The sequence below is a fragment of the Muscardinus avellanarius genome (assembly GCF_963383645.1).
Source record: "Muscardinus avellanarius genome assembly, chromosome: 16".
In the NCBI taxonomy this organism is placed as follows: domain Eukaryota; kingdom Metazoa; phylum Chordata; class Mammalia; order Rodentia; family Gliridae; genus Muscardinus; species Muscardinus avellanarius.
Genome location: NC_137802.1, coordinates 14,453,930 through 14,481,024, shown reverse-complemented (window position 1 = coordinate 14,481,024; position 27,095 = coordinate 14,453,930). Strand labels below are relative to the sequence as shown.

Genomic DNA, 27,095 nt, shown 5'->3' with positions numbered 1-27,095 from the left:
ACCAGATCCCAGAGGCCCCAGAAACCATCTACCACCATGAGGGACCCTAACTTAGCACTAGTGCAGGGCCACCCGGTTCCCCATGGGGAGTGACTTCTAGAAAGAGGTCCAGAAGAGGCCGCCCCGGGCTTCCCGTCCGGTCTGGTGCCGGGGCCCTGCTAGGGCAGAGCCCCGCTGAAAGTCATAATGGGCAGGCAGAGGAGGGAGCAGAGGTCGGGCGTGGCCTGCGTCAGAGGGTTGGCAGACATCTGGGACGGTGGATCGCTCTTCTCTGGCTTATAGCATGGTGACACCTCACACCTGCAGGGCAAGGCAGGGGTCAGGGTAGGCCCCACCTCTCCAGCTCCTTCCAGGCCTCCTGGGTGGGAGAGCAGAGATGGATCCCCTCCCGGGGCCCCACTCAGCTACAGCAGGGCCGGCGCCACCCCTTTCTTACCTGACCACGCTCTGCAGGATCTTTGTCTCATCCTGGTCCAGACACACGGCGAACGGGCAGCCACTGGAGCCGATGATCTGCACCTTGTCTACCTTGATCTGCGAAACGCTTATCTGGAAGGGAGGCCCCATCAGACCCCGGAGCCCTGGCCACGCGACGCTGCTGCCCTCGGCCATTCCTTCCCCTGGAACTGCCCACCAGGCCTGGGGCATCCAGAGCCAATGGCCCGGTCAGGGGAGGGGGCCTGAGCCTCCATCAGGCCCGGCTTCCTCTCTGGCTTCTACTTTTTCTTAGTTTGGGAGATACAAGGGCGCCCTGGAGAGAATGCGCTGCCACTCCACCAGGAGAGCCCTGGGGTTCCCTGACACGCAGTCCACTCTGGCCCGGACTTCCTGTCCCCTAGGGGCCCCTTCCCTCCCTGCCCACCCCAGTCCACATCCCTGACCTGTCTCCCCTGTACCATCCACAGGCCCCAGCAGGGACCTTTCTCCTCTGTGCAAGAATGTTTCTCTCACATAGAGGTGTGCACAGGCACATGTACAAAACGTATGTTCACACACATGCACACACACACATGTACACATATGCACACCTATACAAATGCATACATGCTCGCATACACACGCTCCCAGAGGCCCCTGGGGCGGTGTGGCAGGAAGGCGAGGGAGACCCTTACCTGGTTAAAGCCCTTCTTGGATTTGGGGTTCTGCCTTTTCACCACCTCCGTCAGGGTCAGCGTCAGGGCCTCCATGCTGGAGTCTGAAGGGCAAGGGCGCTCAGGCCAGGCCCCGGCCCGCCGGCCCCGCCCCGCCCGCCCCCACCCCACTCACCCAGCTCCTCTGGCTTCAGGCAGGCCTTGTTGAGGTTGACGGAGGTACAGACCTTCTCCAGGTTGCTCCAGCGGCTCCGGCCACTGATGGCGCCCTGGAAGGGCGGCAGCGGCAGCCCTCTCAGCCCACGGCCGGGCGAGACGATGCTCTCCGCGGGGCCATCCTCTCTCAGCACCCACAGAGCCTGCGGAGCTGGCTGCGGGGCCCAGGGACTAGGAGCCCGACTCTGGTGGAGGGAGGAGGGCAAGGGGGGTGGCATGGGTCTTACCTTGCTGTAAATAATCTGTAGTGTTAGAGGGACGGCCTCCCGGTCACCGTCGATGCCCAGCCGCTTGCTGCCAGGACCTGTGCCACACACAGACGCACTCTCGTTCCCTCATTTCATTTGTATTTTTATTTTTTTGTGGTACTGGGGGGTGGAACCCAGGGGCTTTTCTACTTCCGGGCTATATTCCCAGACCTATTTTATACTTTATTTGGAAACAGGGTCTCACTAAGTTGCTGAGAGCCTCACTAAGTAGCTGAGGCTGGCTTTGAACCTGTGCAATCCTCCTGTCTCGGCCTCCCAAGCGCGGGGATTACAACCATGCACCACCATGCCCGGCTTTTATTTTTATTCTGTTTTTATTTATTTACTTATTTTTGGTGGTGTGTGGTACTGGGGGTGGAACCCAGGGGCTTTTCTACCTCCGGGCTATACTCCCAGATCTGTTTTATACTTTATTTGTAAACAGGGTCTCACTAAATTGCTGAGAGCCTCACTAAGTAGCTGAGGCTGACTTTGAACCTCTGCGATCCTCCTGTCTCAGCCTCCCAAGTGCTGGGATAACAAGCGTGCGCCACCACGCCTTCAGGGCCCTGTGGCCCCCCTCTCCTAGCCCCTCCTCCCAGACCTGCCTCCCGCTGCCCCTCCTCCCTGGGGCCACACCTTCAGGCCCCGCCCCTTTTTGCCCCTCCTCCCAGGCCTGCCTCCCTCTGGCCCTACCTCCTCCTCAGGCCCCGCCTCCCTGGGGCCACATCTTCTACAGGCCCTGCCTCCTTCTGACCCCTCCCCCAGGCCTGCTTCCCGCTGGCCCTACCTCCTCCTCAGGCTCCGCCTCCCTGGGGGGTCATACCTCTTCAGGCCACGCCCCTCCACCGCCCCTCCCCCAGGCCTGCCTCCTTCAGGCCCCGCCTCCCTGGGGCCACACCTTCTTTGGGCTCCTCCTCTCGGGAGCCACACCCCTCTAGCACCACCTCTCTGTGGCCCCCACCTTCCTAGGGCACCACCTGGTCCCTCCTCTTAAGCACCTGGCCTTCCTCTAGCCCCTCCCCCGGGCCCCACCTCCGTCCCCTCCTCCCAGGACCACACCTTTCCTCCCAGAGCCCGGTCTTGCCTGGGCCTCCTCCCCAGGGCTCCGCCTTCCACTAGCCCCTCCTCCAGGGCTCTGCCTCCCCACCATCTCCCACTGAGCTCGGACAGTACACACCAGAAGCCTTGATAGCTCGCGTGGTAGCCGAGTGACCCAGCTCTAGGGAGTGGATGAAGATTTCTGTGGTCTTCTCACCAGTGATGAAGGTCAGCTGGAGAGGGCAGGAACCGTGCATGCATCAGTGCGGACCTTTGCGGAGCCCACCGCGCTCCTCCAGCACCGCCCGCGCAGGGGGCGAGGGCCTGCAGGGAAGGGGCTGGCGGGGCGGACCTACCTCTGTCTGGTAGACCTGCAGCAGCACCGGCCGGGCGGCGAAGCGACAGTAGTAGAGTAGCATGTCGGCCAGGATGGGCAGCTGGGCAGGGGCGCCTTCCAGGGGTCGGGATTCAGCCCGATGCTGTGGCCGGTGCGTTGCGGGAGCCAAGCCAGAGGGAAAGAGGCCATGAGAGGAAGAGAGGGTCAGACACACGCACGCAGGGCAAACAAGCTCAAAGGCAGAGAGAACAGGGGCGAGGAGAGCTGGAAGCTGGAGACCAGGGGCTCGGGACAGAGCTGAAATGTAAGGTCCCTGGTCTGCCCTGAGGATCCCTGGCCTGTCACTGCAAACCCCCCTCCCAGCTCTGGACCCCAGTGCCCTGCTTCTCACTTGTCCTCTCCGTTCTTTACAAGCCAACTCCAACCCTTCATTGAGGCCTCAAGCAGGACCCCCCGAACCCAGAGTCTCCGAGTGAGGGTGTGTGACAGCGGCCCGTGGGCCCCGCGCCGCCCCAGAGGTCACTTACCTGGCACAGGACTTCAGGGGGCAGGTACATGAGCCCCAGCACGTTGCGCTCGTACCAGGGGTCGAGCATGCCGAGGTAGTGGGAGATGTCGTTGGTGCTCTCCTCCCACGGGACAGTGCCCAGCTCCTGGGGCAAGGGACGAGAGTCATTCCCAGCTACCCAGGAGGCCGGCCCTTCCTACTGCAAGGCCCAGCTGCACCTGCAGTCCCAAGCTGAGTTTTTCCCTGCCCTTGGAGAGGTATGGCAGCTTTCAGCCTCCGCCAAGTGGCAGTAGGACATGCCCAAGTCACGGCAGGGCAGGGACCTGGCGTGAGTCAGGCAGGAGGAAGGAGAGATGCAGGTGACGGCTTTGGACTTGCGGCCAGCCCTCTTTAGGGCCCTGGAACCCACTCGTGTCCACCTGCTGCCCCATTTGGCCCAGGGCGGGGGACTTACTGCCGGGCTCGGGTGCCTCGGGGAGTCTGTGGGGAGCGGAGACGTCTGGCCCAGGGGTGCTGGGCAGGCACCCAAGCTGGTCCTGTGGCTTCTCTTCACTGGCACGTAGAAGAACTGGAGCTTGAAGAACCGTGTGAGGAGCGGCTGATTGTTCTCCAGCTTCCTGATGAGAAGAAGATGTAACAATCAAACCCTTGGACGCTGTCGGATCTTAATCCCTGGATTCCACCGGCCTCGCCACGCAGCTGCACGGGCCGGAGCAATCGCCACGACGGCTCTTACCGGAGGTTGCTATAAGCCCGAGCCACCTTCCCTGAAATCCGATCGGAGCCGAAGACCACCACCCGCAGCGTGGAAGCCTTGGGGTCCTCGTCCCCACTTAGAAAGGGGCGGCGGCGCTGGTAGCGGGAGGCAGGGGCCAGGACCCAGTCGGGCAGCTGCGCGCCCAGCTTGGACTGGGGCAGGGAGCGCGAGCGCTGGGCCCGGGAGGGAAGCTGTGCCGGGCAGTCCAGGGGGCCGCAGAGACTCCCTGCCCGCCTCAGAGGCAGGGCTGTGTCCAAGTCACCCTCGAGGCCCCGAGAGTCTCTCCGCAGAACCAGCTGGCTGGTACTCTTGAAGAGCTTATAGATCCTGTTAAACTTCTGCCCGTGCTGGCGGTGGCCCCGGCGTTCCTGGCTGCCGGGTCTCTTGGGGCACTCGGAGGAACTCTCCTCGCTGTCCTCCACGTAGCCGCTGTCCACGCCATCAGAGAGGCCGGAGACAAAGGAGGTCAGTAGCTGGCGGGACAGCGCCGGCCCTGAGGCCTTGGAGGAGGCAAGGGACAGGGTGGAGTCCCGGGACACCAAAGAGTTTATGGAGAGCAGCGAGTCCCTCTCTGTGTAATGCCCGTCATCAGTCTCCAAGTCCTCCTCCTCCTCCTCCTCCTCTTCCTCCTCCTCTTCATCATCCCCCAGGATCCCTGGCTGCAGTAGCTCTTGTTCCTTGAGTAGGATTTCCTGTAAGATGTCTACAGGGAAGGGCACTGTCTGGGTGAGTGACCCTCCATCCCTTTGGAGGGGCAGTGGGCTCCCGCAGACTCGAGTAGGAGCAGGTTGCAGGGGTGGGTCAAGGCCAGCCTGGGACTCCTAATGCTGCCCCGGGGGTGGGAGGGGACGGCGCAGACAGATCCGGGGGGAGGCAGCAAGGTCGGCAATGTGGGGGACAGGCACCCCGGGGCCCAGCCGGCTCCTTACCAAAGCTGTCCTGGCCCCAGCTATAGGTGTAGCACCTGGCGACCGGGATGGGGATGGTGTGCAGCTTCCCGGGTTTTTCGGTGTCTGTAAGAGCAGGAGAAGAGGGCTAGGAAGGAGCCTTGGAGAATGACCAGCTCGGCCTCCTTGCCTTAGAAAGGGCCAGACTTGGGAAGGACGGGCAGGAGACACACACCTGCATGGGCAGAAGCTAAGTTAGAGCTGGGATGCTTGGCTCCCAGCCGGCGGGCCTTCCTTTGGAGCATGGCACGTAGATACGGTCTTTACTAGCTGTGTGGGTGAGATCTAAACATAGCCTCTGAGGCCCAATCTACCATGTGCAAATGGATAACAAGTAGACTGGATCCAGGGTCTTGCTCATGCTAGGCGAAACCTCTCCCATTTAGTCACATCCCCAGACTCTTTTATTTTGAGACAAAATCTTGCTAACTGGCCTCCTGTCTCAGCTTCCTGAGTCTCTGGGATAAAAGGCATGAACCACTGCCCCCCCCACCTCCCGCCAGAATTGAAACGTCTCGGAAGAGCCAGGCGTGGTGGCGCACGCTTATAATCCCAGCATTCGGGAGGCTGAGACCGAAGGATCGCAGTTCACAGACAGCCTCAGCTACTTAGCGAGGCCCTCCGCAACTCGGTGAGACCCTGTTTCAAAATAAAGAATAAAGCCGGCCGTGGTGGCACATGCTTGTAATCCCCGCGCTTGGGAGGCGGAGACAGGAGGATAGCGCAGGTTCAAAGCCAGCCTCGCTAGCTTAAGAGACCCTGTTTCCAAATAAAAATATAAAAAAATAGGTGTCTGGGAGTGTAGCCCAGAGATAAGAGGGTTTCCAGGAACCCCAGTACCACCAATAAATAAATAAATAAACAAACAAAATAAAGAATAAAAAATAGGGCAGGGGTTGTAGCTCGGAGGTCGAATGCCCCTGGGTTCCATCCCCAGACCCACAAAAAAGAAAAAAGAAAAAAAGAAAGAAAAAGAAAAAACGAAGCATCTTAGAGGGTTTGTATGAGAACTGCCGTCACGGGGCCTGCTAACTGTGGCTCAGAGTTTGTCTCCCTTATTCTATGGTTAGGAGACTTGTAGCGAGGACATTTCCCAGGCTCCTTTGGGGCAAGACGGAGCCATGTGACACGGGTGGGGGCCCACAGGGCTGTGTGCAGAAGTGGCGTGGACGGCTTCTGCAGTACCGTCCATGAGACAACCAAGCCCCGTGGCCCCGGCAAGCCCTGTCTTTTCCTGTCTGCGAGCTGCCAACTCACGTCTTGCACCCGTAGATGGGGACAGTGCCCTGGGAAAGGGTGTCACAGAACGATGCTGGGGAACCTGGGCCCCTGCGTGGCCCACTGACCTGCACCCCCAGGGCTAGCACAGGTGATAGGAGAAGCAGAGAGAGCCCCCTCTCCCCAGAGCCTCACCTAAGACCCCAGGGAAGCCAGCTTTCTCTCCCACCGCCTGCAGCTTGGTCCTGAGCCACTGCCGGGCCTCTATTGCGTCCCCGATGCCAGACGCCAGCTCCTGGGCCTCAGCCGTCTCCGCAAAGATGTCTTCAAGCTCTGCCAAGGTCTTGGACTGAAAGCCCGGGGGGAGACAAGGCTTGCTCCTGTCCAAGGGCTCCCCACAGGCAGCAGCCACCGGTCTGTACCTCAACCTCATTGCCCACCTCGACCACGGCTGGCCAGGGAGCAGGGCCTCCCCTGCATCCTGTCTCCTCTCAGGAGACGGTCAGAAGCAGAGCCTGGAAGATCTCAGCGGTCTTCAGTGTACCCCAGAGAGGGGAAGGGGCTGCCCAGGGTCACGCAGCTGACCGGCCACACAGCCATGACGGGAGGCTGGGCCCTCTAGCCATGCTCATTCCCATTCCGTGGCATGAGCCCAGGGTGTCACTAACTTCAGCCAGGATCTGCCCATCGAGGCCCGCCCTCCGGCCCCTGTCCTGCTGGGTTTCCAGGGATGGGGAGCCTGCCACTGAGGTGCAGCAGAGAGGGGCCTGTGTCTCTCTGGAGGAGTGCCCCACCAGAGCCCCAGGGCCCCAGGCCCGTACCTGGAGTGTGCCATGCAGGCCATGGAAGTCACAGTGGGCCCCAAACGTAGCCTGGAAGGCATGCAGGAGCAGGGTGGTGTAGGTGCTGTGGGGCGAGTGCACCGGAGCGCTCAGCTTGTTGGCCACGGCGAGGAACTCGGCCTGTACCTCCGCTGGGTTCAACAACAGCACGGTGCTAGGAACACAGAGGACTGGCTCTGAGGTCTGGGGGTGGGCAGCAGGCCAAAACGCAGCCGTACACTCCTGCCCCTGAGGCTCAGCTCCGCTGAGGCCCAGGCCTTGTGACAGCAAGCAACCACAGGAGGCAGGGGAGAGGATGAGGACTGGAGGACCTCATTTCTGAGGGCCGCTTGCTTGTGGTTTGAATATTTTGCAGCTGGTTTCAAAGACCTTTTCAAAATTGAGCTAAATTTTAATTTTTTATATTTTAAAATTTTTTATTTAATTTTAATTTTTTTTTTTTTTTTGCGGGTCTAGGGATGGAACCCAAGGACATTTGACCTCTGAGCTACACCCTCTGCCCTGTGTTTTATTCTTTATTTTGAAACAGAGTCTCACTAAGTTGCAGAGAACCTCACTAAGTAGCTGAGGCTGTCCACGAACCGCGATCCTCTGGTCTCAGCCTCCCAAATGCTGGGATTACAAGGGTGCGCCACCATGCTCGGCTCAAAATTGAGCTAAATTTTTAAAGTAAAATTTCCCTTAATTTTTTTCCTTGTTTTTTTTTGTACTAAGGATTAAACCTAGGGGCATTCTACCCCCAGCCTCTCACCTTTTTTTTTTAAATAGGGCCTCACTAAATTGCTGAGGCTATCACTAAGTTGCTGAGGCTGGCCTTGAACCTGTGAACCTCCTATAGCAGCCTTATCATGCCTTCCTGCCTTAATTTTTATTTTTATTTTTTTCAGTACTGGGGATAGAAACCGGAGGCATTCTACCTCCGAGCCACACCCCACCCCAGCCCTATTTTTAATTCTTAATTTTGAAACAGGGTCTCACTGAGTTGCAAACAGCCTCACTAAGTAGCCGAGGCTGTCCGCAAACCACAATCCCCGCAAATCAGCCTCCCAAATGCTGGGATTACAAGCCTGTGCCACCACACCCAGCTTGGGACATCATTTTGAATTAGACCATTGGGTTGGGAAGGGGGTGTGTGCTCAGCCGCCTTCATCTCCTTTCCCATTGGATACCTGGATTTCTTTTCTTGCTGGTGTTTTTACATTTATTTATTACAGAAACTTCCAAACATACCCAAAAGTTAAGAGGATCATGGACCCCGAGGAGCTGATAATAGTTAAGAACACAAGGCCGTTTCAATTCCCCCGTGCCAAGCCTTCTGTGACTCCGTGATATCAAAGCAAATTTGAGTCATCATGGTATCATGGCTATAAGTTCACTCTGTAGTCAGGGTTCAGAGATAGGACAGCGTCTCCAACAATTGGAGAGAAATGTTTTGATTTCTTTTTTCATAAGTGGCACCTGTCTGAGCCCTCCCCCTTGATGAGCACTTGACTGGTTCCTCCAGCACCGTGTGCCGAGCACCACTGTGTGAGATACAAAACCAGAAGCCAGGTCATTCCAGCATTCTGGAGGCTGAGACAGGAGGATCACGGTTCGAGGACAGCCTCAGCTACTTGGTGAGGCCCTCTGCAACTCAGTGAGACCCTGTTTCAAAAATAAAGAATAAAAAATAGGGCTGGGGGATATAGCTCGAAGGTTGAATGCCCCTGGGTTTCATCCCCTATACTGCAAAAAAGAAAAGAAAAAAAATTCAAGAAATAAACCATTCATAAATTTTAAATTGCACACCATTCTGAGCAGTATGCTGAAATCCCAGGCAGTTCAGCTCCATCCCACTCAGGATATAAAGAATTTCTTTGTCCAGTGTTTCCACTCTGTATATACCACCCGCCTGTTGGTCACTCAAGCAGCTTTCTCAATAATCAGACCAGCCATTGCAGTATCATGGTGCTTGTGTTCAGGCAACGCTTATTTTACTTAATAATGGCCCCAAAGCACAAGAGTTCTGACAATCCGGATATGCCTTGAAGCGCTTCCTTCAAATTAAAGCTGAAAGTTCTAGACATATACAGGGTTCTATTCTATCTATGGCTGCGGGCATCCGCTGTGTGTCCTGGAATGGATTCCCCCACAGATCACTGGGGACTGCTGTGCACGCCTACCACAGGATTTTTTGGTTCCCCTGTTTTTACCTAGAAGTTTTGCAACCGCAAGCGTTTCAAGGAGTGTTTGCGCCGGGGTGTGAATTAGAAGCAAATCCCTGAGGCGGTGGAGAGAGAAGAATGGGCGGAGAATGGCAGCGATAATTTCCTAGCTGGTGGAGCCCAGCGCCCCTGGGCTTCCAATGTGTCAAGGTGAGATGGCCCCCCCGCATATCCCAGACCTCCGGAAGGTCCTCAGGAGGGCCGCGGCCTTTCTAGTGCTTTTCAAACTGCAGGCGGGGACCCAGGAGCGGGTCATGAACTGGGTTTGAGCAATCACAAGAAAGTGTTATTTAAATAAATAGCATAGCCGGGCGTGGTGGCGCACGCTTGTCATCCCCGCGCTTGGGAGGCGGAGACAGGAGGGTCGCGCAGGTTCGAAGCCAGCCTCAGCTACTTAGTGAGTGAGGCTCTCAACAACTCAGTGAGACCCTGTTTCCAAATAAAATATAAAATGGGTCTGGGAGTATAGCCCGGAGGTAGAAAGCCTCTGGGTTCCACCCCCAGTACCACCAAAAATAAATAAATAAATAAATAGATAAATAAATAAATAGAATAGCATAGAACAGAATTCATTGAGAGTTCATGAAAATTTCATGATCTCTCTCCCTTTCTCTCTCTCTGCCCCTCCTCGGTCAGGCTATCACATGAAATGTCTCTTCTATTGCAAATCCTGGTCAAAAGAGCTTGGAAAATGCTCTTTATAGTAACAGGAAAGACACCGTGGACAGAACAGGGGCCTTTGAGTAAGACTGATGAGGTTCAAGTCCTGGCTCTGGCACTCACTAGCTGTGTGACCTTGGGGAAGTTACTTGGCCTCTCTGCGCTCCAGTTTCCTCCTCTGAAAAGCAAGGATGAATTAAGGTGTGCTAGCACCTAGCAAGACTGATGCAGACCCCTTTCAAGAGTCTGAAGGAAGATTCCAGAGGGGGAAAAAAGCAGCTATACATAAAGCACCATCAGGAATTCCTGGGCATCCCTGGTCCTCTTCAAGTCTGTTGGTTGGTGGCTGGGGTGGGAGGGGGTGCGCCGATGGGGAAATGCTGGGTGCTGGGTAGAGGGGCTGGGAAAGCGCGGGAGGCCCTTGTCTGTTTCCCTCCCCAAGAACACTCACACAGTGGAACTCCGGTGACTCCTGATGGGCAGGCCCTGCTCAGCCCTCACCAGCCGCTGGTAGGAGATTCCTGCAGGCCAAAGACAAAGAGAGGGCATGCAGTCATGTCCTTACACCTTGCAACAAGCCCCTCACTGGGCAGCCGGGCCTGATGGCTCACGCCTGTACTTGAGGCTGAGACAGGAGGATCGCAGGTTCGAGGCCAGCCTCAGCAACTTAGTGAAGCCCTCGGCAATTTAGTGAGATCCTGTTTCAAAATAAAATGGGGAATGGGGACGGGGGTGTATCTCAGAGGAAGAATACCCCGGGTTCAAAACCCAGTACTGAGAAGAAAAGAAAAAGAAAGAAAGAAGAAAAACAAGCAAAAAGCCAGTCACTGGGTAATCCGGCTGGGCGCTCCTGAACGAGGCTCAGAGCCTGGAGAGCAGGGCTGCTCTTTGGACCTCCGTGTGCCTGGCCCGTTACTTCCATGGCTCTGGTCACACTTCACAATTCACACCCTCACTGTTGATGACCTCAGCCTCCGTCCCCAGAGCCATCCTGAGCCTCGCCCACTCTTCTTTGGGATGCCTTGGCCTCTCTGGAGGCCCTCTATGCAAAGGGCCTGCTCCCTCTGAGACAGCCTGCCCAGGCCCCATCCCCAGGCCGGGGACAGCCTGGCAGAGAGAAGGAGTCCAGGGTTAACAGAGGCAGCTTAGATGGGTGGCCGCAGGGCCTTAAACCGTACGCCTCCCAAGTGGCACCTGGGATCTGCCAGCCCGTAATGTTTCTCTTTTTAGAGCCTGGGAGGCAGGCATCCTGGGAGGGAGAGCCCTGAGCCATGGGGCTGATGGGCCTCACACTGCCCAGTAGTTCTGGGCCCCTGGCACCGCCCGCCCATGGTCCCGGTGTCTCCGCACAGCTGGCGTGTGTGCCAGGCACCCCTTGCCCTCTTCGCTCAGCCCCAGCCCCTCCCAATTGCTGTGTCTCTGCCTGGCGCCCCCCCCCCCGTTGAGAGGCTGCCATCTTGGCCGGTGTTGGCTTTCTCTGAAGTATGGGTACCCCAGCCCCCTTCCCAGGCCGTATCTCTCTCATCTCTGGCCTCTTTTATTTCTTCCTCTGCTCCTGTGACTTCAGAGAGATCGAGAAGGAACAAACCGAACATCTTGTGGGGTTTTTTTTCCCCCCTATACTTTTTTTCCCCTGCATGTATTTAGTTATGTGTCCACCCCAGTGAGGAGATTGAACAACCCACTCTCCCACAGATCAAGGTAACAGAGGCAGGGCCGAGGCCCCGGGGAGCAGGCCACCCTCTTTCTGGAGGTGGGAGATGGTCCTTGTTGGGAGCAGGACACCCAGGTCTGGGTTTGAGCTGAGGGGCCGGAGGGACATCCCCTCGGATAAGCACCAGCCAGGCCTGGGGGTTTAGAAACTGCTGTGGGGGTTCAGAAACTGTTGTCAACAGAGGGCCATGGATTCAGTTTAGCAAATAGCAGAAAATTACCAAATTATGTTCTTCTAACTTGAAACTTAACTGCTTTGATGTTGGCCTTTTGCGTGATATTAAGTGTATGTAATTGGCACGTGCTTACAAGTTAGTGTTACAGCCAGGCGTGGTGGCACACGCCTGTAATCCCAGTACCTGAGAGGCTGAGACGGGAGGATCACGGATTCAAGAACAGCCTCGACAAGTAGTAAAACTCAACAGCCTTACGAGACCCTTTCCAAAACAAAAGTTAAATAAAACGAATAAAATGAATTATACTATTAAAATAATGTAATATTTAAATGATATCAATTTATAAATATTAAAATATTATTATAAATATTAAAATATGATTTACACCATATTTAAATATAATATAGTATGTAAGTTTTAATCATATTAACAATATGAATAAAATCAATAAAAATTAAATAAAAATTATTTTTCAAAAGAAATTTAAAAATAGGGCTAGAGGTGAAGCTTGGAGGTTGAATGCCTCTGGGCTCAATCCCAATGACAAGAAGAAGAAGGGGGAGGGGGAGGGGAGGGGGAGGAAGAAGAAGGAGGAGGACAAGGAGGAGGGGGAGGAGGAGGAGGAAGAAGGAGGAGGAGGAGAAGGAAGAAGAAGGAGGGGGGAGGAGGAAGAAGGAGGAGGAGGAGGAAGAAGGAGGAGGAGAAGGAGAAGTCGTAGTAGTAGTAGTTGTTAGTGTTTTATCTATTTTGCTAACAAAGTCCCGGAAACCGTGGCTCTTAGGACTTGGAGCGCCATCTGGTGGCTGCTCACATGCACTGCAGAGAAAAGCTCTCCCCTAAGCTTTTCCAAAATAATACTGCAGTGAAGACAGATGTCCCCAGCCTCCCTGTCTGCAAAACACACAGACAAGCAAACCCTTCTCTGGACCTGTTTCTCTTTTCTTTGGCTACTGAGCTTTGTTTCCCAGTGTTGTGCTAGAACCCAGGGCTTCACACAAGCACTGTACCACTGAGCTATATTCCTAGCCCTATTTGATTTTTTTTTTTTTTTTTTTTGGTGGTACTGGAGTTCCTGAAAGCCCTTCTACCCCCAGGCTACACTCCCAGACCTATTTTATACTTTTTATTTGGAAACAGGGTCTCTTAAGCCAGCGCGGCTGGCTTCGAACCTGTGCGATCCTCCAGTCTCTGCCTCCCAAGCGCGGGGATGACAAGTGTGCGCCACCACGCCCGGCTATTTGATGTTTTTAACTAGGCAACCACACTGACCCCTCATCTCCACCCAGATTCTGCCTCTCCTGCCTCAGCACATGAAGCCAGCCACCTCCGGGAACGGCGGGCTGCACAGCCACTCTCCTTCTGACTCAGGTGCCTCTGACATGCTCCGGCCCCTCTGTCCCCTGAGGCTTAGCGATGCTTCCTTGTTTGATAGTGGTGACCGCGTTCTCCCAGAAGCCCTCTCTCTAGGTCTCCATGGTGAGGAACAGTCTCTAAAATCTTATAATCCCACACCTGTGTATCTGGGATACTTCCAGGGTCTCATTTTGGGGTTGTTTCCTATTGGCCATGTGGACTCTCTCTCTTTCTCTCTCTCTCTCTCTCTCTCTCTCTCTCTCTCTCTCTCTCTCTCTCTCTCTTTTTACTTTGCCCTATTTTTACTCTACTTTTTATTTTATTTTTTTTTACATTCATGGGGGATATTTAGAAGGACACTCTTGCTTCCTGGCACATCCGGACCCAGAGGGAGCTGTTTTGGGGGCTTGTTGGGCCATCTGATTATCCAAGACACCCACAGTTCCTAAGTAGACCCTAGAACCACATCATGAGATAAAGCTCCCAGCCCTATCTTGAAGCATGTCCCTCAAGCCCCCTTCCAGGCCTCCCCCAAGGCTTATTATGGGGTGCGGAGTTTAAGGGGAATGGATTGAAATTTACACTGGGGAAAAATCAGAAGAAAAAAACTATAATGTGGAAGGGGGCATTGACCCTATAAAATTTTTTGCAGATTGACTCTTTGAACTGGGTTTAGACATTGTATCCTGCCGGGCGTGGTGGCGCCCGCTTGTAATCCCCGCGCTTGGGAGGCTGAGACAGGAGGATCGCGCAGGTTCGAAGCCAGCCTCAGCTACTTAGTGAGGCTCTCGGCAACTTAGTGAGACCCTGTTTCCAAATAAAATATAAAAAATAGGTCTGGGAGTATAGCCCAGAGGTAGAAAAGCCCCTGGGTTCAACCCCCAGTACCACCAAAAAAATAAAAATAAAAAATAAAATATAAAAAATAAAATAAATAAATAAAAAAGAAAAAAGAAACTGTATCCTGATGCCCTGTTTCTTGGTGTGTTGTGAGATCAGCCATGTTTTTTCCAGCATTGGGACCTAATTGTTCATTGGGACCTCGCTGCTTTGATACTGACCTTTTGTGTCATGCTTAGTCTATGTAATTGGCCCATGGCTAGTTAATATTATCTCTATTCTGCTAGCAAAGTTAATGTTATATCTATTTTGCTAGCAAAGTCCCCCAAAACTGTGGTTATTGCTCTCAGGACTTGGGACATCATTTGGCATGGTGGTACCGGCCTGTCATTCCAGTACTTAGGAGGCTGAGACAGGAGGTTCGCTGGTTTGAGGCAGCCTTAGCAACTTAGCAAGACCCAGGAACTTAAAGTGACCCTGTTTCAAAATTAAAAAAAAAAAATGAAATAGGACTAGGGATATAGCTTAGAGATTGAATGCTCTTGGGTTCAATGCCCAGAACCAGAAAAAAAAAAAAAAAAGTTTCCCTGCATCTTGCAAGCCAGATGGGCCTTGGTTTTCATTATGTTACCTGGTAGCGCTAGAAAGACCATGTCTGCTAAGGGAAGGTGATAGAATCGGTCCCAAGATCACCGTTCCGCCGTGCTCTCCCTCTGCAGGGAAGCTGCAGCAGGCAGCTTGGGTCACTGGACACTTCTCTCTCTCAATCTGGTCCCAGATCATACTCATCCGTGGTGCTATCACTGGGACCTCACCTGCCCCCAAAGGCCCAGTGCTAGAGGCTGAGCCCAGGGTGGTGCTAATGGGAGACAGTGGAACCTTTGGAGGTGGGGCCTAGTAGGAGGTACTTAGATCCAGAGGATGGTGGGGCCCCAGCTCCATCCTCCTCTTCTCTTCTCCCTCTAAGCAGTGAGGGGAGTAGCTTTGCTTCACCCCAGCTACCGCCATGATGTACCATCTCGCCCAGGCTCGAAACAACGGGGGGAAAAAGAGTGGTCGCACACACCTGCAATCTCAGGACTTGGGAGGCTGAGACAGGAGGATTGCAGCTTCAAGAACAGCCTCAGCAACCTAGCGAGGCTCTCAGCAACCTAGCAAGACCTGTTTCAAAAAATAAAATAAGCCAGGCGTGGTGGCGAACGCTTGTAATCCCCGCGCTTGGGAGACTGAGACAGGAGGATCTCACAGGTTTGAAGCCAGCCTCAGCTACTTAGTGAGGCTCTCAGCAACTTAGTGAGACCCTGTTTCCAAATAAAAGTATGAAATAGGCCGGGCGTGGTGGCACACGCTTGTAATCCCCGCGCTTGGGAGGCTGAGACAGGAGGATCGCACGGGTTCGAAGCCAGCCTCAGCTACTGAGTGAGGCTCTCAGCAACTTAGTGAGACCCTGTTTCCAAAAAAATAAAATAAAATAATAAAATAAAATAAAAAGGGCTGGGTTGGAGGATGTAGCTTGGAGGTAGAATGCCCCTGGATTCAATCCCCTGTACCACAAAAACAATGGAGATCACTAGAGCATGGGCTAGGACCTCCAAAACTGTGAACCTTTTTTCTTTATAAGTTAATGATCTCGGATCTTTGTAATAGTGATGAAAAGCTAGCTAACACACTCGGTCCTTGGATGGGTGGGTTTAGAACATCCGCCAAAAGGCTCATGTGTAGAAAGGATGTTCCCAACACACCAATATTCAGAGATGAAATCACTGAATCAGGGCTCTGATCTCATCAGTAGATAAACCCACTGGAGGACTCATGATTTGCATAGATTCACTAGGTGGTAACCTTGACAGGTGGGCTGGGGCTGGAGGAGGTGGGTCTCTGAGACGGTGGCCTTGGGGACTCTCTCTGTCCCTGGTCACTTCCGGTCACTCTGCTTCCAGCCACCAGGAAGGCAGGAAGGCATTCGTGGTGTCTGAACGAGAAAAGAATAAGAGAAATTCCTCAAAGGAGGAGTGTCCGTGTCATCATCAACTAAAGCCCTGCTTTCGACAGGAAGGTTCAGAGCACATAAGTAACTTATCCAAGGTCACCAGGTAGCAATAGAGAACAGATTCTTGTCGTACCGAGGTCCAAGGTCCTCTCACACTTGACTTCATGGCTGGGAAGAGGGACCCTGGCTTTCTCCGAGTCTGTTTTCTTACGTCCATAATGGGGATTCTACCACACCTCCCTCTCTGCCCGCAGGGCTGTGGGCTGGGAGAGCCGTGCTTGAGGTCTGTGTGCTTTGGAAAGGGACTTGCACGTAAGATGCCCGCTGTCGCCACTCGGGATTACAAATTAATTCTTTGCAGGCAAGTATGTGGTTTGCACCGCAGTGTGGGCACAGAGTAAATAAACACTCAATAAACATGTGGGTTGAGTCCAGGAGGGCTGTGGTGGGCAGGACCCGGCAACGCTGACGCGAGGTTTTCCTACCACCCCCGGAGTGCAGGCAGGAGGTGACCCCATTGGGCGTGGAGTCAGGAAGAAGGGGGAGGCACCCAGACTTGATAACCAGCCCACTTCCTCTGCCACCTAGCCACAGTCTCCATAGCAACTGGGTCCCGGAGGCGCCATGGGTGGAAGGTCCCTGGCCATCTTCTCTTGACTTTGCCAAGATATATGATATATATATAATCTTTTCTTTTTTGTCTGTGTGTAGTACTGGCGCTTGAACCCAGAGCATTCTCCCTCTGAGCTACACCCCCAACCCTTATTTTTATTTTGAAACAGGGTCTCACTAAGTTGCGGAAGGCTTCGCTAAGTTGCTGAGCCTGGCCTTGAAGCTGTGGTCTTCTTGTCTCAGCCTCCCAAGTGTGAGGATTACGGGCATGCGCCATGACCCCTGGTCAGGACCCAGCTCTCCAATTAACTCCATCTCAACCCCTCCACTTCCCTCCGCAATGTAAAATCAGTGCAGAGAGCATTCGTATTCTGATACAGGTCAGCTGATTGGTTGGAAGACAGATGGATCAACTGATTGGTCGAAGAAAGACAGATCAGCCTTTGGTTGAGGAAGGAATTCATTCATGAGCCTTTCCATAGGAATTTACAAACAAAACTTCATTTCTGCAGTTTTAGGGCCCATGAGTTGGGGAATAAGATTTGATACTTAGAGCCTGTGTGTGATTAGTGTGAATGATGCCGATTAATGCCGCCGATACCACACAGGGCCTGGGACAGGTAGACGTTTTAATGGGAAAAACTAAAATGAGATCACAACATACATAGTAAGTACCTTTGCCCTCAACCTTAGTTAACACCCTTGGATCTAAATAACTCCATTTCTACAGCATCTGTGTGTGTGTGTGTGTGTGTGTGTGTGTGTGTGTGTGTTGCTAGGGATTGAACCCAGAGGCATTCTACTCTGATCTACACCCCCAGCTCTATTTTTTATTCTTTATTTTGAAACAGGGTCTCACTAAATACCTAAGGCTGGCTGAGAACCTAAATCCTCCTGTTTCAGCCTCCCAAGTACTGGGATTACAAGTGTGCACCACCATGGCCGGCTTTTTATTCTTTGTGTGTGTGGTGCTGAGGATTGAACCCAGGGCACTCTGCCTTTGAGCTATGCCCCCATCACTATTTTGTGTGTGTGTGTGGTACTGGGGATGGAGCCCAGGGGCCTTCTACCTCCAGGATACACTCCCAGGCCTATTTTATATTTTACTTGGAAACAGGGTCTCACTAAATTGCTGAGAGCCTCACTATGCTGCTGAGGCTGGCTTCGAACCTGCGATCCTCCTGTCTCAGCCTCCCAAGTACTGGGATTATAAATGTGTGCCACCACGCCTGGCCCTTATTCTTTATTTTGAAACAGGGTTGCAGTAAATTGGTGAAGCTGGCCACAAACCTGCCATCCTCCTGTCTCAGCCTCTCAAGTACTAGGATTACAAGCCTGCACCACCACGCCCGGCTCAAACAATTATCCATTCTCCTGATTCTCTTAGACTTGACAGATAAGCAATTGTTTGAGCTCTAAATAATTAAAATATCATCTTCCCCAGATGAGGAAATGGTCTTATTTTACATTTTGCATAGGCAAAATACCTAAGCAAAAAGAGAAAAACAGTTGTATTTAAAGGAAATGTCTCTGGTATTTCACCGTGAGCTGTTGCCCTATTTAAAACACCTCTGTGGAAATAGCTGCCCATATATGGAGGGGTTTTGAATATTGGGAAAGAGCGCTGAATTTTTTTTTAATTTTTTTTTTTTGTGTGTGTGGTACTGGGTACTGGGGTTCCTGGAAGCCCTTCTACCTCCGGGCTACACTCCCAGACCTATTTTATATTTTTGAAACGGGGTCTCTTGTGCCAGCGCGGCTGGCTTCGAACCTGCGCGATCCTCCTGTCTCCGCCTCCCAAGCGCGGGGATTACAAGCGTGCGCCACCACGCCCGGCTAAAGAGCGCTGAATTTTACCAAATGTCTTTGAGCCATCTGTTAAGATGTCATGTGCCTTTATTCCGTGAAATATTAATCCAATGGGTTTTCATGTATTAACATTCCAGTAAATCATACTGGATCGAGTTTTCTCACACCATACCCAGTCCTTGTCCATCCTTGTCACGGCAGCCTGACTTAGCACCTGCCACTCTCCCCGGCCTGGCTGAGTCAACCCACACATGCAAGTGCCCTTCTGCTCCTGGGGCAAAGAGAACAAGCCGGGGCCTCCTGTCGGTATGCTGGGGACTTCCGTGGCTGACCTGGACCACCTTGGAGACCCCTGAGTTAACTGAAGTAGAGCTGCAGCCAAGTGGTAGGGTCTGCATGCCCTGAACACCTGCTCTAGCTCCCTTAAAGACTGAGTTACCATCCATTTAGCTTGTGTAGACTCAGCCATCGGATGCTACGAGTACCATGGAAGAGAGATGTCAAGGTTTAGACCCAGAGCGTGTGCAGAGATGAACCGAAGGTCGCTGGGCAAGGAAGGTCACATCTGAAGGATGGTTTCAGACGACTTGGAAGCATCCTGCCCGCGGGAGCCCGGCCCCGCACGGCCTCCCCAGCTCTCACCTGGGGCCTTGAGCTCGGCGTCGATGCAGGAGAGCAGTTCCTGGAAGATGTTACAGTAGGGGACAGGCCAGGTCAGGAATCGGTGGTAGGTTGTGGCCGCCTTCAGCAGGAGATCTGAGTCTGGCGGGAAGTGTGGTGTCTAGGATGGAGAGGGGGCGGCAGGCGGAGAGCTGGGGGTGAGAAAAGGCTCACTGATACTCCACGACAGCTCTCTTTCTGGGATGTTCTGCCCAGGGCAAGGATTCCCTGGGAGCACTGTGTCCCGGGACAGGGCTGGAAGGAACTAGAAGTTACCCACAGGATGTGAGTTACGGATGGACAAGCTGGTACCCAGGGCATCTCTATTGTGAGGGCCTCGTTTTATTTATTTATTTATTTATTTATTTATTTATTTATTTATTTAGTGTGGTACTGGGGATTGAACCCGGGGACATCCTACCTCCAAGATACACCTCTAGCCCTATTTTTTTTTTTAGTGGTATTGGGGTTCCTGGAAACCCTTCTACCTCCGGGCTACACTCCCAGACCCCTCTCTCTGTCTCTGTCTCTGTCTCTGTCTCTCTCTGTCTCTCCCTCTCCTCTCTCTCTCTCTCTATATATATATATATATATATTATTTATTTATTATTATTATTTTTTTTTTGGTGGTACTGGGGTTCCTGGAAGCCCTTATATGCCAGGGCTACAATCCCAGACCTGTTACCTATTTTATATATTTTTTTAAATTTGGAAACAGGGTCTCATAAACCAGCGAGGCTGGCTTTGAACGAGCACGATCCTCCTGTCTCCGCCTCCCAAGCGTGGGGATGACAAGCGTGCGCCACCACGCGCGGCAAAATGCTTAATATTTAGGTAGACGGGGTTAACGTTAAGTCAGTAGGTGTGACCAGTCTGGTGAGTAGAGGGAGTGTTACGTTGGGTGAAACTGACCACTGGGTTAATAATCAGAAAATCTCTCAGTGGAATCTCTCTCAAGGCCCAGGGACATTCTGTAACGGCAGTGCCGCCACTGAAGCCCGAAGGTGCCAGGCACAATGGCGGCCACACGGAGGTAAAGGTGCCAGGCACAATGGCGGCCACACGGAGGTAAAGGTGCCAGGCACAATGGCGGCCACACGGAGGTACCGGAGGCCTCTCGAGAGGGCAGCCCTGGAGACAGCGGAGGACTGAGCCCATCTCAAGTGACCCATGTCCCAGCTTGACAGCCCCTCCCGCTGTCCCCAGAGGTGTGTGGGCTGTGCCCCAGGGCGGTGGCCTCCCTTCTCCTCTCCCCTCCTCCCTCCCGTGCCGTCCTGGCCCACAGGACTTACACAGAGCACAGTAGAATAGAAGAGCAGGGCCAGCGGCACGAGCAGCTCATAGGTGCCCTTCTCCTGGACCTGCGGAGAGGACGGGGGAGGGCACGGTGCTGCGGTCTCTCGGCCCGTTCTGGAGTTCATAGGGGTGGGGGCGCGGAGAGAGCCCCCATCTCATCTGTTGGATGACCTCGGCAGGCTACAGTTTAGACTGTTCCTCCTCTCTACCCTGAGAGAATGATGGTCTTCTACAACGACTGTGTGTCCTCCTCCTCCTCCTCCTCCTCCTCCTCCTCCTCTCTCCTCCTCCTCCCCCCTCCTCCTTCTCCCTCCTCCCTCTTCCTCCCTCCTCCTCCTCCTTCTCCCCCTCCTCCTCCCCCTCCTCCTCCCTCTTCCTCCTCCTCCTCCTCCCCCTCCCCCTCCCCCTCCTCCTCCTCCTCCTCCTCCTCCTCCCCCCTCCTCCTTCTCCCTCCTCCCTCTTCCTCCCTCCTCCTCCTCCTTCTCCCCCTCCTCCTCCCCCTCCTCCTCCCTCTTCCTCCTCCTCCTCCCCCTCCCCCTCCCCCTCCCCCTCCCCCTTCTTCTTCTTCTTCTTCTTCTTCTTCTTCTTCTTCTTCTTCTTCTTCTTCTTCTTCTTCTCAGACTCAGGATTGAACCTAGGGGCATTCTGCCTCAGAGCTACACTCCCAGCCTTTTTTATTTTTTATTTTGAAATAGGGACTCGCTACGAGGCTGGCCTTGAACTTGCGATCTTCCAGTCTTGGCCTCTTAAGTACTGGCATGATGCACACCTGTAATCCCAGCACTAGGAAGGCTGAGATAGGAGGATCGCAGGTTCGCGCCCAGCCTCAGCAACCTTGTGAGACCCTCCACAACTTAGTGAGATCCTGTTTCAAAATAAAGACTAAAAAAAATAGGATTGGGGGTATAACTCAGCAGTAGAATGCCCCTGGGTTCCATCCCCACTACCACACACACACACAAATTAAATACTGGGATTACAAGTATTGGCTACCATACCCCTGACTATTGTGTGTATGTGTATGTCTGTGTTTTGTGTGTGTGTGGTACAGAGAATGGAACCCAGGGGCATTGTACCTCTGAGCTACACCCCCAGTCCTATTTTCTAGTCTTTTTATTTTTTAAACGGTCTCACTGAGTTGCAAAGGGCTCACTAAGTAGCTGAGGATGTCCGCAAACCAAGTATCGCTAAGTTATCACAGCTGCTGTCCTCTACCCAGTGATCCCCCTATCTCATTCTCCCAAGTCCTGGGGTCACAGGTGTGCACATCTACGGATTTTTTTCTTTTTTGAGGTACCGCGGATGGAACCCTGGGACATTGTACCTTCGAGCTACACCCCCATCCCTTTTTTTTAGTCCTTTTTATTTTTGAAACAGGGTCTCACTGAGTTGGAAAGAGCTAAGTAGCTGAGGCTGTCCGCAAACTGCGATCCTCCAGTCTCTGCCTCCCAAATGCTGGGATGACAAGCGCGTGCCACCACGCCCGGCCATCTTGGATCCTTTTGAGGAAGGAGATTCCGTTAAGCATTCTCCCTCCATTCTGGTCAATACCTTGACTTGCAAGCAATGTCTGTTCTAAGAAGTGCTTAAACTCAGGTCCCTGGCTCACGCTAGAAAGAGCACACCCCTTTCTAGAAACCCTCTATGTCCCAGCACCCAGGACCAGTCTATCTCTGCCCTTCAATTACCAACTTGCCCTCACCTCTCGGGTTTTCTGCAGGATCTGCTCCAGGAGGATGAGGAAGTGGCCCGGGTCCCTGCTCACCAGCTCCTGAAGGCTCCAGCAGTTGAGACACAGCCCCGCTGGAAAGGGAGCCACAGAGGGAGCGGTCAGTTCCGGTGTTGGCCACCCTTGGCCAAGGGGCTTTAGAGAAGGGGGCTTGCCACTGGAAAATTCTTTTCTTTTCTTTTTTTTTTTTTTTTTTTTTTTTTGCAGGTCTGTCTGGGGATGGAACCCTCCGAGCTACACCCCCTGCCCTATTTTTTATTCTTTATTTTGAAACCGGGTCTCACTGAGTTGCGGAGGGTCTCACTAAGGAGCTGAGGTTGTCCGCGAACCGCGATCCTCCGGTCTCAGACTCCTGAATGCTGGGATGACAAGCGTGCGCCACCACGCCCGGCATGGAACATTTTTTTCTAAAGAGTCGTGGACAAATGCTGGACCAAGGCTCGACAGAACTGAGCCCCATCAAGACGCAGTGACCTATTTGCTATTCCGAGAGCCTCGGTCTGGAGATGCAAGCTGGGATTGTTCCCAGACTCTGCCCCTGCACCTCTAGGGGGCGCTCGTCCCCCCCACGGCCTTCCCTGCTTGGCTTTCTGCAGCAGGTGCTGGCACCTAGGAGCTGCAAGGGAGTCCGGTCACAGGCAGAAATTTCTGGAAGAATACAGAGAAAAGCCATGGTGAGCTTCCACCCTGAGACCCGGAGAGCCAGTCTCTGACAGTCCTGGAGTTTTCCAGGCCCGCCTGGCCATGGAGCCAGGGAAGCTAAATTCACCGAAAGCTCAAAGGCTACAACGAACACTTTATCCCTACAACTTCCCCGGGCTTAGCTTGCCAGTCTCTGTTTCCCCTGAAGTCAATAGGGCAAACCCCTAAAAATTAAAGGGGTGCCCAAGAGAGGATGTGGAGGGGGAAAGAGAGCAGCGAGGTGGAGGCGGGTTGACCATGCCCGTCAGGTAACTTAAGCTCCACGTCCCCTTAGGTACAGGGGCTCTTTCCAAAGTTAGGGGCTCAGTGTGTTCATGTGGTCATACGGTTTGGTATGAAGTCAGATTATTTCCATATTCTTTTTCTTAATGACGCACCCCCCCAAAAAAAAAAAATACTCTGTAGAGCGTAGGCTCCATCAAAACCCGGGCAAGACGCGAGAAGGAAAACTCCTGTGAATGGACCTACTATGTGTCAATATGGTGCTATGACTTGGCATATATTATCACCACTGAGTGTCCCACGCTCTCTTCAGGAAGGTCATTCCTGTTATGATTGTTATTATTGCTATTTTACAGACAAGAGAGGTCCTGAGAGAACAAGAAGCTTGCAGAATGCCATGCAGCCGACAAAAGACAGTGTGAACCCAGATCTGTCTAATTCTAAGGATCAGGAAAGCGCTCCCGGGAGGTGACGTTTGGGCTGAGACCTGAGAAGAAACCAGCTATGTGTGGACTGGAAGAGGAGGTCCAGGTGGCAGGTGCAAAGGCCCTGGAGCAAGAAGGTATGTTCTAGAATCAGCAGACTTCTATCTTAAAGAGTAGAAAAGAAGCCGGGCGTGGTGGCGCATGCCTGTAATCCCAGCGCTTGGGAGGCTGAGACAAGAGGATCGCACGGGTTCGAAGCCAGCCTCAGCTACTTAGTGAGGCTCTCAGCAACTGGGTGAGACCCTGTTTCCAAATAAAATATAAAATAGGTCTGGGAGTATAGCCCGGAGATAGGAAGCCTCTGGGTTCCACCCCCAGTACCACCCAAAATAAATTAAAAAAAAAAAGAGAGAGAAGAAAAGAAGCCCCCCGAGTGGGATGAGGAAGGCATCTTAGAAGAACAGACAAAGGTTCTCAGACCTAGGACTCCTTTCCCAGTGGGGTGCCGGCACCCAGGTGAGAGGTCTAGGGACTCGCTCAAGCCACGCGCCCGGGGTTCGAACCAGGATCTGCCAGTTTCCATGAATGGTCCAGGGCCCCCCACAGCCCGCAGACCTACCTGACCAGGAAGTGGAATGGCGGCTGAGGCTCAGGCCATGCAGGCAGCGCTCGAGGGCGTGCTGGATACGGTCTTCTGTGCACGTCGTGGCCCCTGGCTGCATCCTGAGTCATCGCCTGTGTGGGGGACAGACCCCGGGTTAGCCTGTCCGCTCCCTTCCCAGGGGCCGCGGGGCTGGTCCCCGAGTCAGTGGGCACTCGCAGCCCGGCAGGACCAGCCCTCTACAGCGGTGTCTGAGCGGAACGCTTCTGGAAGGGCACGCCCAAGCAGAACGGGGCTCCCCAGAAGTAGGGGGTCAGGACGGGAGCAGGGAGGGGGACTCAGCCTTCAGGAAATGCCAAGGGGATCTCCGGGGGTGGGTGGAGGAGTCTTTCAAGGGGAAATCAAAATCACTTTTTCCCCCCGGAATTTCCAGACTTGCATCCCTCAGTTCTCCAGAGATGGGCGGCCATGTGCTGGGCACTCCAACCCCAGGTTCCAAGGTGGGGCGGGTCCTCACACACCTCCCCACCCTGCCTGCCAAGCGCTCTTAATGGGGTGCCCAGGTCCCAGGCGCTGCGTCCTTTCTGCACCGACCTTCTATATTTAATATTTTCCCCTTCCTTTATCTGAGGCTTTAGGTCATCAGTTACGCAGCCTTGCTGGGTCCCCCTTTCTCCTCCGGAGGACTGACCAGGGGCTGCTCGGCTCAGCTGCAGGGCCACTGAGAAGGGACTTAAGAAGGGGCCTTAAAAACATGGTGGTGCACGCTTGTAGTCCCAGCATTCGGGAGGCTGAGACAGGAACGTGGTTCACGGAAAGCCCCAGCTACTTAGTGAGACCCTCCACAACTTAGTGAGACCCTGTTTCAAAAAATAAAGAATAAAAAATAGGGCAGGGGGTGTAGCTCAGAGGTCAAATGCCTCTGGATTCCATCCCCAAACCCGCAAAAAAAAGGGGGGGGCCTTAGCCAGGTGAGGTGGCACACACCGCCTGTAACTCCAGTCCTTGGGAGGCCGAGACAGGAGGATCAGAGGTTTGAAGCCAGCCTCAGCAACTTAGCGAGATCCTAGGAACTTTGCAAAGCCCTGTTTCAAAATAAAAAATAGAAGCCAGGCGTGGTGACGCACGCTTGTAATCCCAGCATTGGGGAGGCTAAGACAGGAGGACCGCGGTTCATGGACAGCCTCAGCTACTTAGTGAGGCCCTCTGCAACTCAGTGAGACCCTGTTTCAAAATAAAGAATAAAAATTAGGGATGGGGGTGTCCCTCCGAGGTAGAATGCCCCTGGGTTCCATCCCCAGCGCCGCAATAAATACATACATACATACATACATACATACATACATACATAGTAAATAAATAAAAAATAAGACTGGGGGGTATAACTTGGTTTTAACCCCCTTAACAAAGAAAGAGGAGAAGGAGGAGGAGGAGGAGGAGGAGGAGGAGGAGGAGGAGGAGGAGGATCTAGCACCCGGTGAGGAACAGAGACCCTCTAGCACGGCCAGCAACCTAGCTTCTTGGTTCTGGGTCAGGGTTCCCTGAATCCCCCAGGAAACTGACACGCAGTTTGGCCCAGTGACTGCACCTGGCCGTAGCATCTGAGAAACCCAGACTCAAATCTAGACTCTGATATTTGCCAGCTATGAGATTTGGGGGCACATTCTTTAACTTTCCCGAACCTCCGTTTGCTTATCTGTAAAATGGGGGTGAGCAGGGTGGTGCTAATCTCCAGGGCTGTGGGAAAAGCAAAATGTCACAGCGGCCGCTGGGCTAAGTAAGCTCCCCTCACATCATTGCTGGTAGGTTGCCGCAATCGCCCCTGCGCTTAGGAATTTCACTGCGTTTACCGCTTCTGGGCAGATCTAGGCCCGTTCGTTTGGAGGCAGAAGCCAAGGGAGTGGCCAGCAGCTGTGTGGACCTGGGGACGGACCGGGAAACCAGAAGAGGAAGCCGGGAGCTGAGAGCTGCGCTATGCAAATGACATGCAAAGAGATCTCAACTCCTCTCCCAGGTCTAGCTGTGCGCCTGGAACCTCCGGGTCGGGTCCGGACGAGGTCAGCCCTGCGGTGAGCGGCCCGGCTGCATTTTCCCTGCATTGCGCAGCGCGGGCGGTACAGCCACGGGTGCACACGGAGAGAATGGCGCTCCTGCACCCTTTCTGTGGTCGGCTTATTGACCACCTACTATGTGTCAGGGATGCATGGTCATGCTCCTGGGTGGGAGACGCCGACGATCACAATTACCCAAAGAAAGGGGGAATCCGGAAAGGCAAAACGTGCCACGGAGAGAGGATGGAGCTGGGTGTGGGGCAGATGGGGAGCTCGCTCTAGGTTAGCCAAGGGCCTCTGAAGAAGGGAGATGAAGCTAGATACAGGATCCCTGGGGAAAGCGAGGGGGGAGAGTATTTCAGAAAGAGGAGATAGCAAGTACCCAGGCCCGGGGGCAGGAACTGGCTTGCCCAGGCCCCAGGCCCCAGAGCATGGAGGCCCGGCTGCTGAAGACAAGGCTGACCCTGCAGGCCCACGCTTCTGGCTGTCGGGGTGACGAGCTGAGTTGAGGCGTCTCGGGACCAAGGCCACCTGGCATCCCCATTATGGATGCCCGGATGTCCCGAGACATCCTTAGGCAGCTTCGTGGCAACTGCGAAGCTGGCCTTTGGACCAGGTAGACAGTCACCGGCCCTAGTTGGTCGGGGCGGACGTCAGTGTTTATTGGCTCCATCATCCCAGAACCTGGCGTGGATTGGAGCTGTGTCCTCCTGCCCGCAGCAGCCTCCCCAGCTCCATGAGGCTGCAGCGGGGCCGCCATTAGGGCTGGCCCAAGTTCTTGCAGGGAGGCCAGCGGTTTCCTGGGAGCGTCTTCATTTGGGGGAGGGACGGAATCCAGTGGCACTCA

General features: G+C 53.8%; 1 protein-coding gene across 1 annotated transcript; it reads right to left on the bottom strand.

Moving 5' to 3' along the window:
* Window positions 1-158: 158 nt before the first annotated feature.
* PIK3R5 (phosphoinositide-3-kinase regulatory subunit 5) lies at window positions 159-24,318 on the bottom strand (the record flags this gene model as incomplete). The annotated part of the gene is made up of 18 exons (XM_080712670.1): window positions 159-300; window positions 437-549; window positions 1,113-1,195; window positions 1,267-1,360; window positions 1,535-1,611; window positions 2,736-2,829; window positions 2,953-3,075; window positions 3,461-3,586; window positions 3,896-4,058; window positions 4,178-4,901; window positions 5,128-5,211; window positions 6,559-6,712; window positions 7,185-7,359; window positions 10,521-10,590; window positions 19,205-19,343; window positions 20,515-20,583; window positions 22,221-22,321; window positions 24,216-24,318. 18 exons carry the CDS (start codon window positions 24,316-24,318, stop codon window positions 159-161), a joined length of 2,634 nt encoding a protein of 877 aa, XP_080568796.1.
* Between the last annotated feature and the right edge of the window lie 2,777 nt (window positions 24,319-27,095).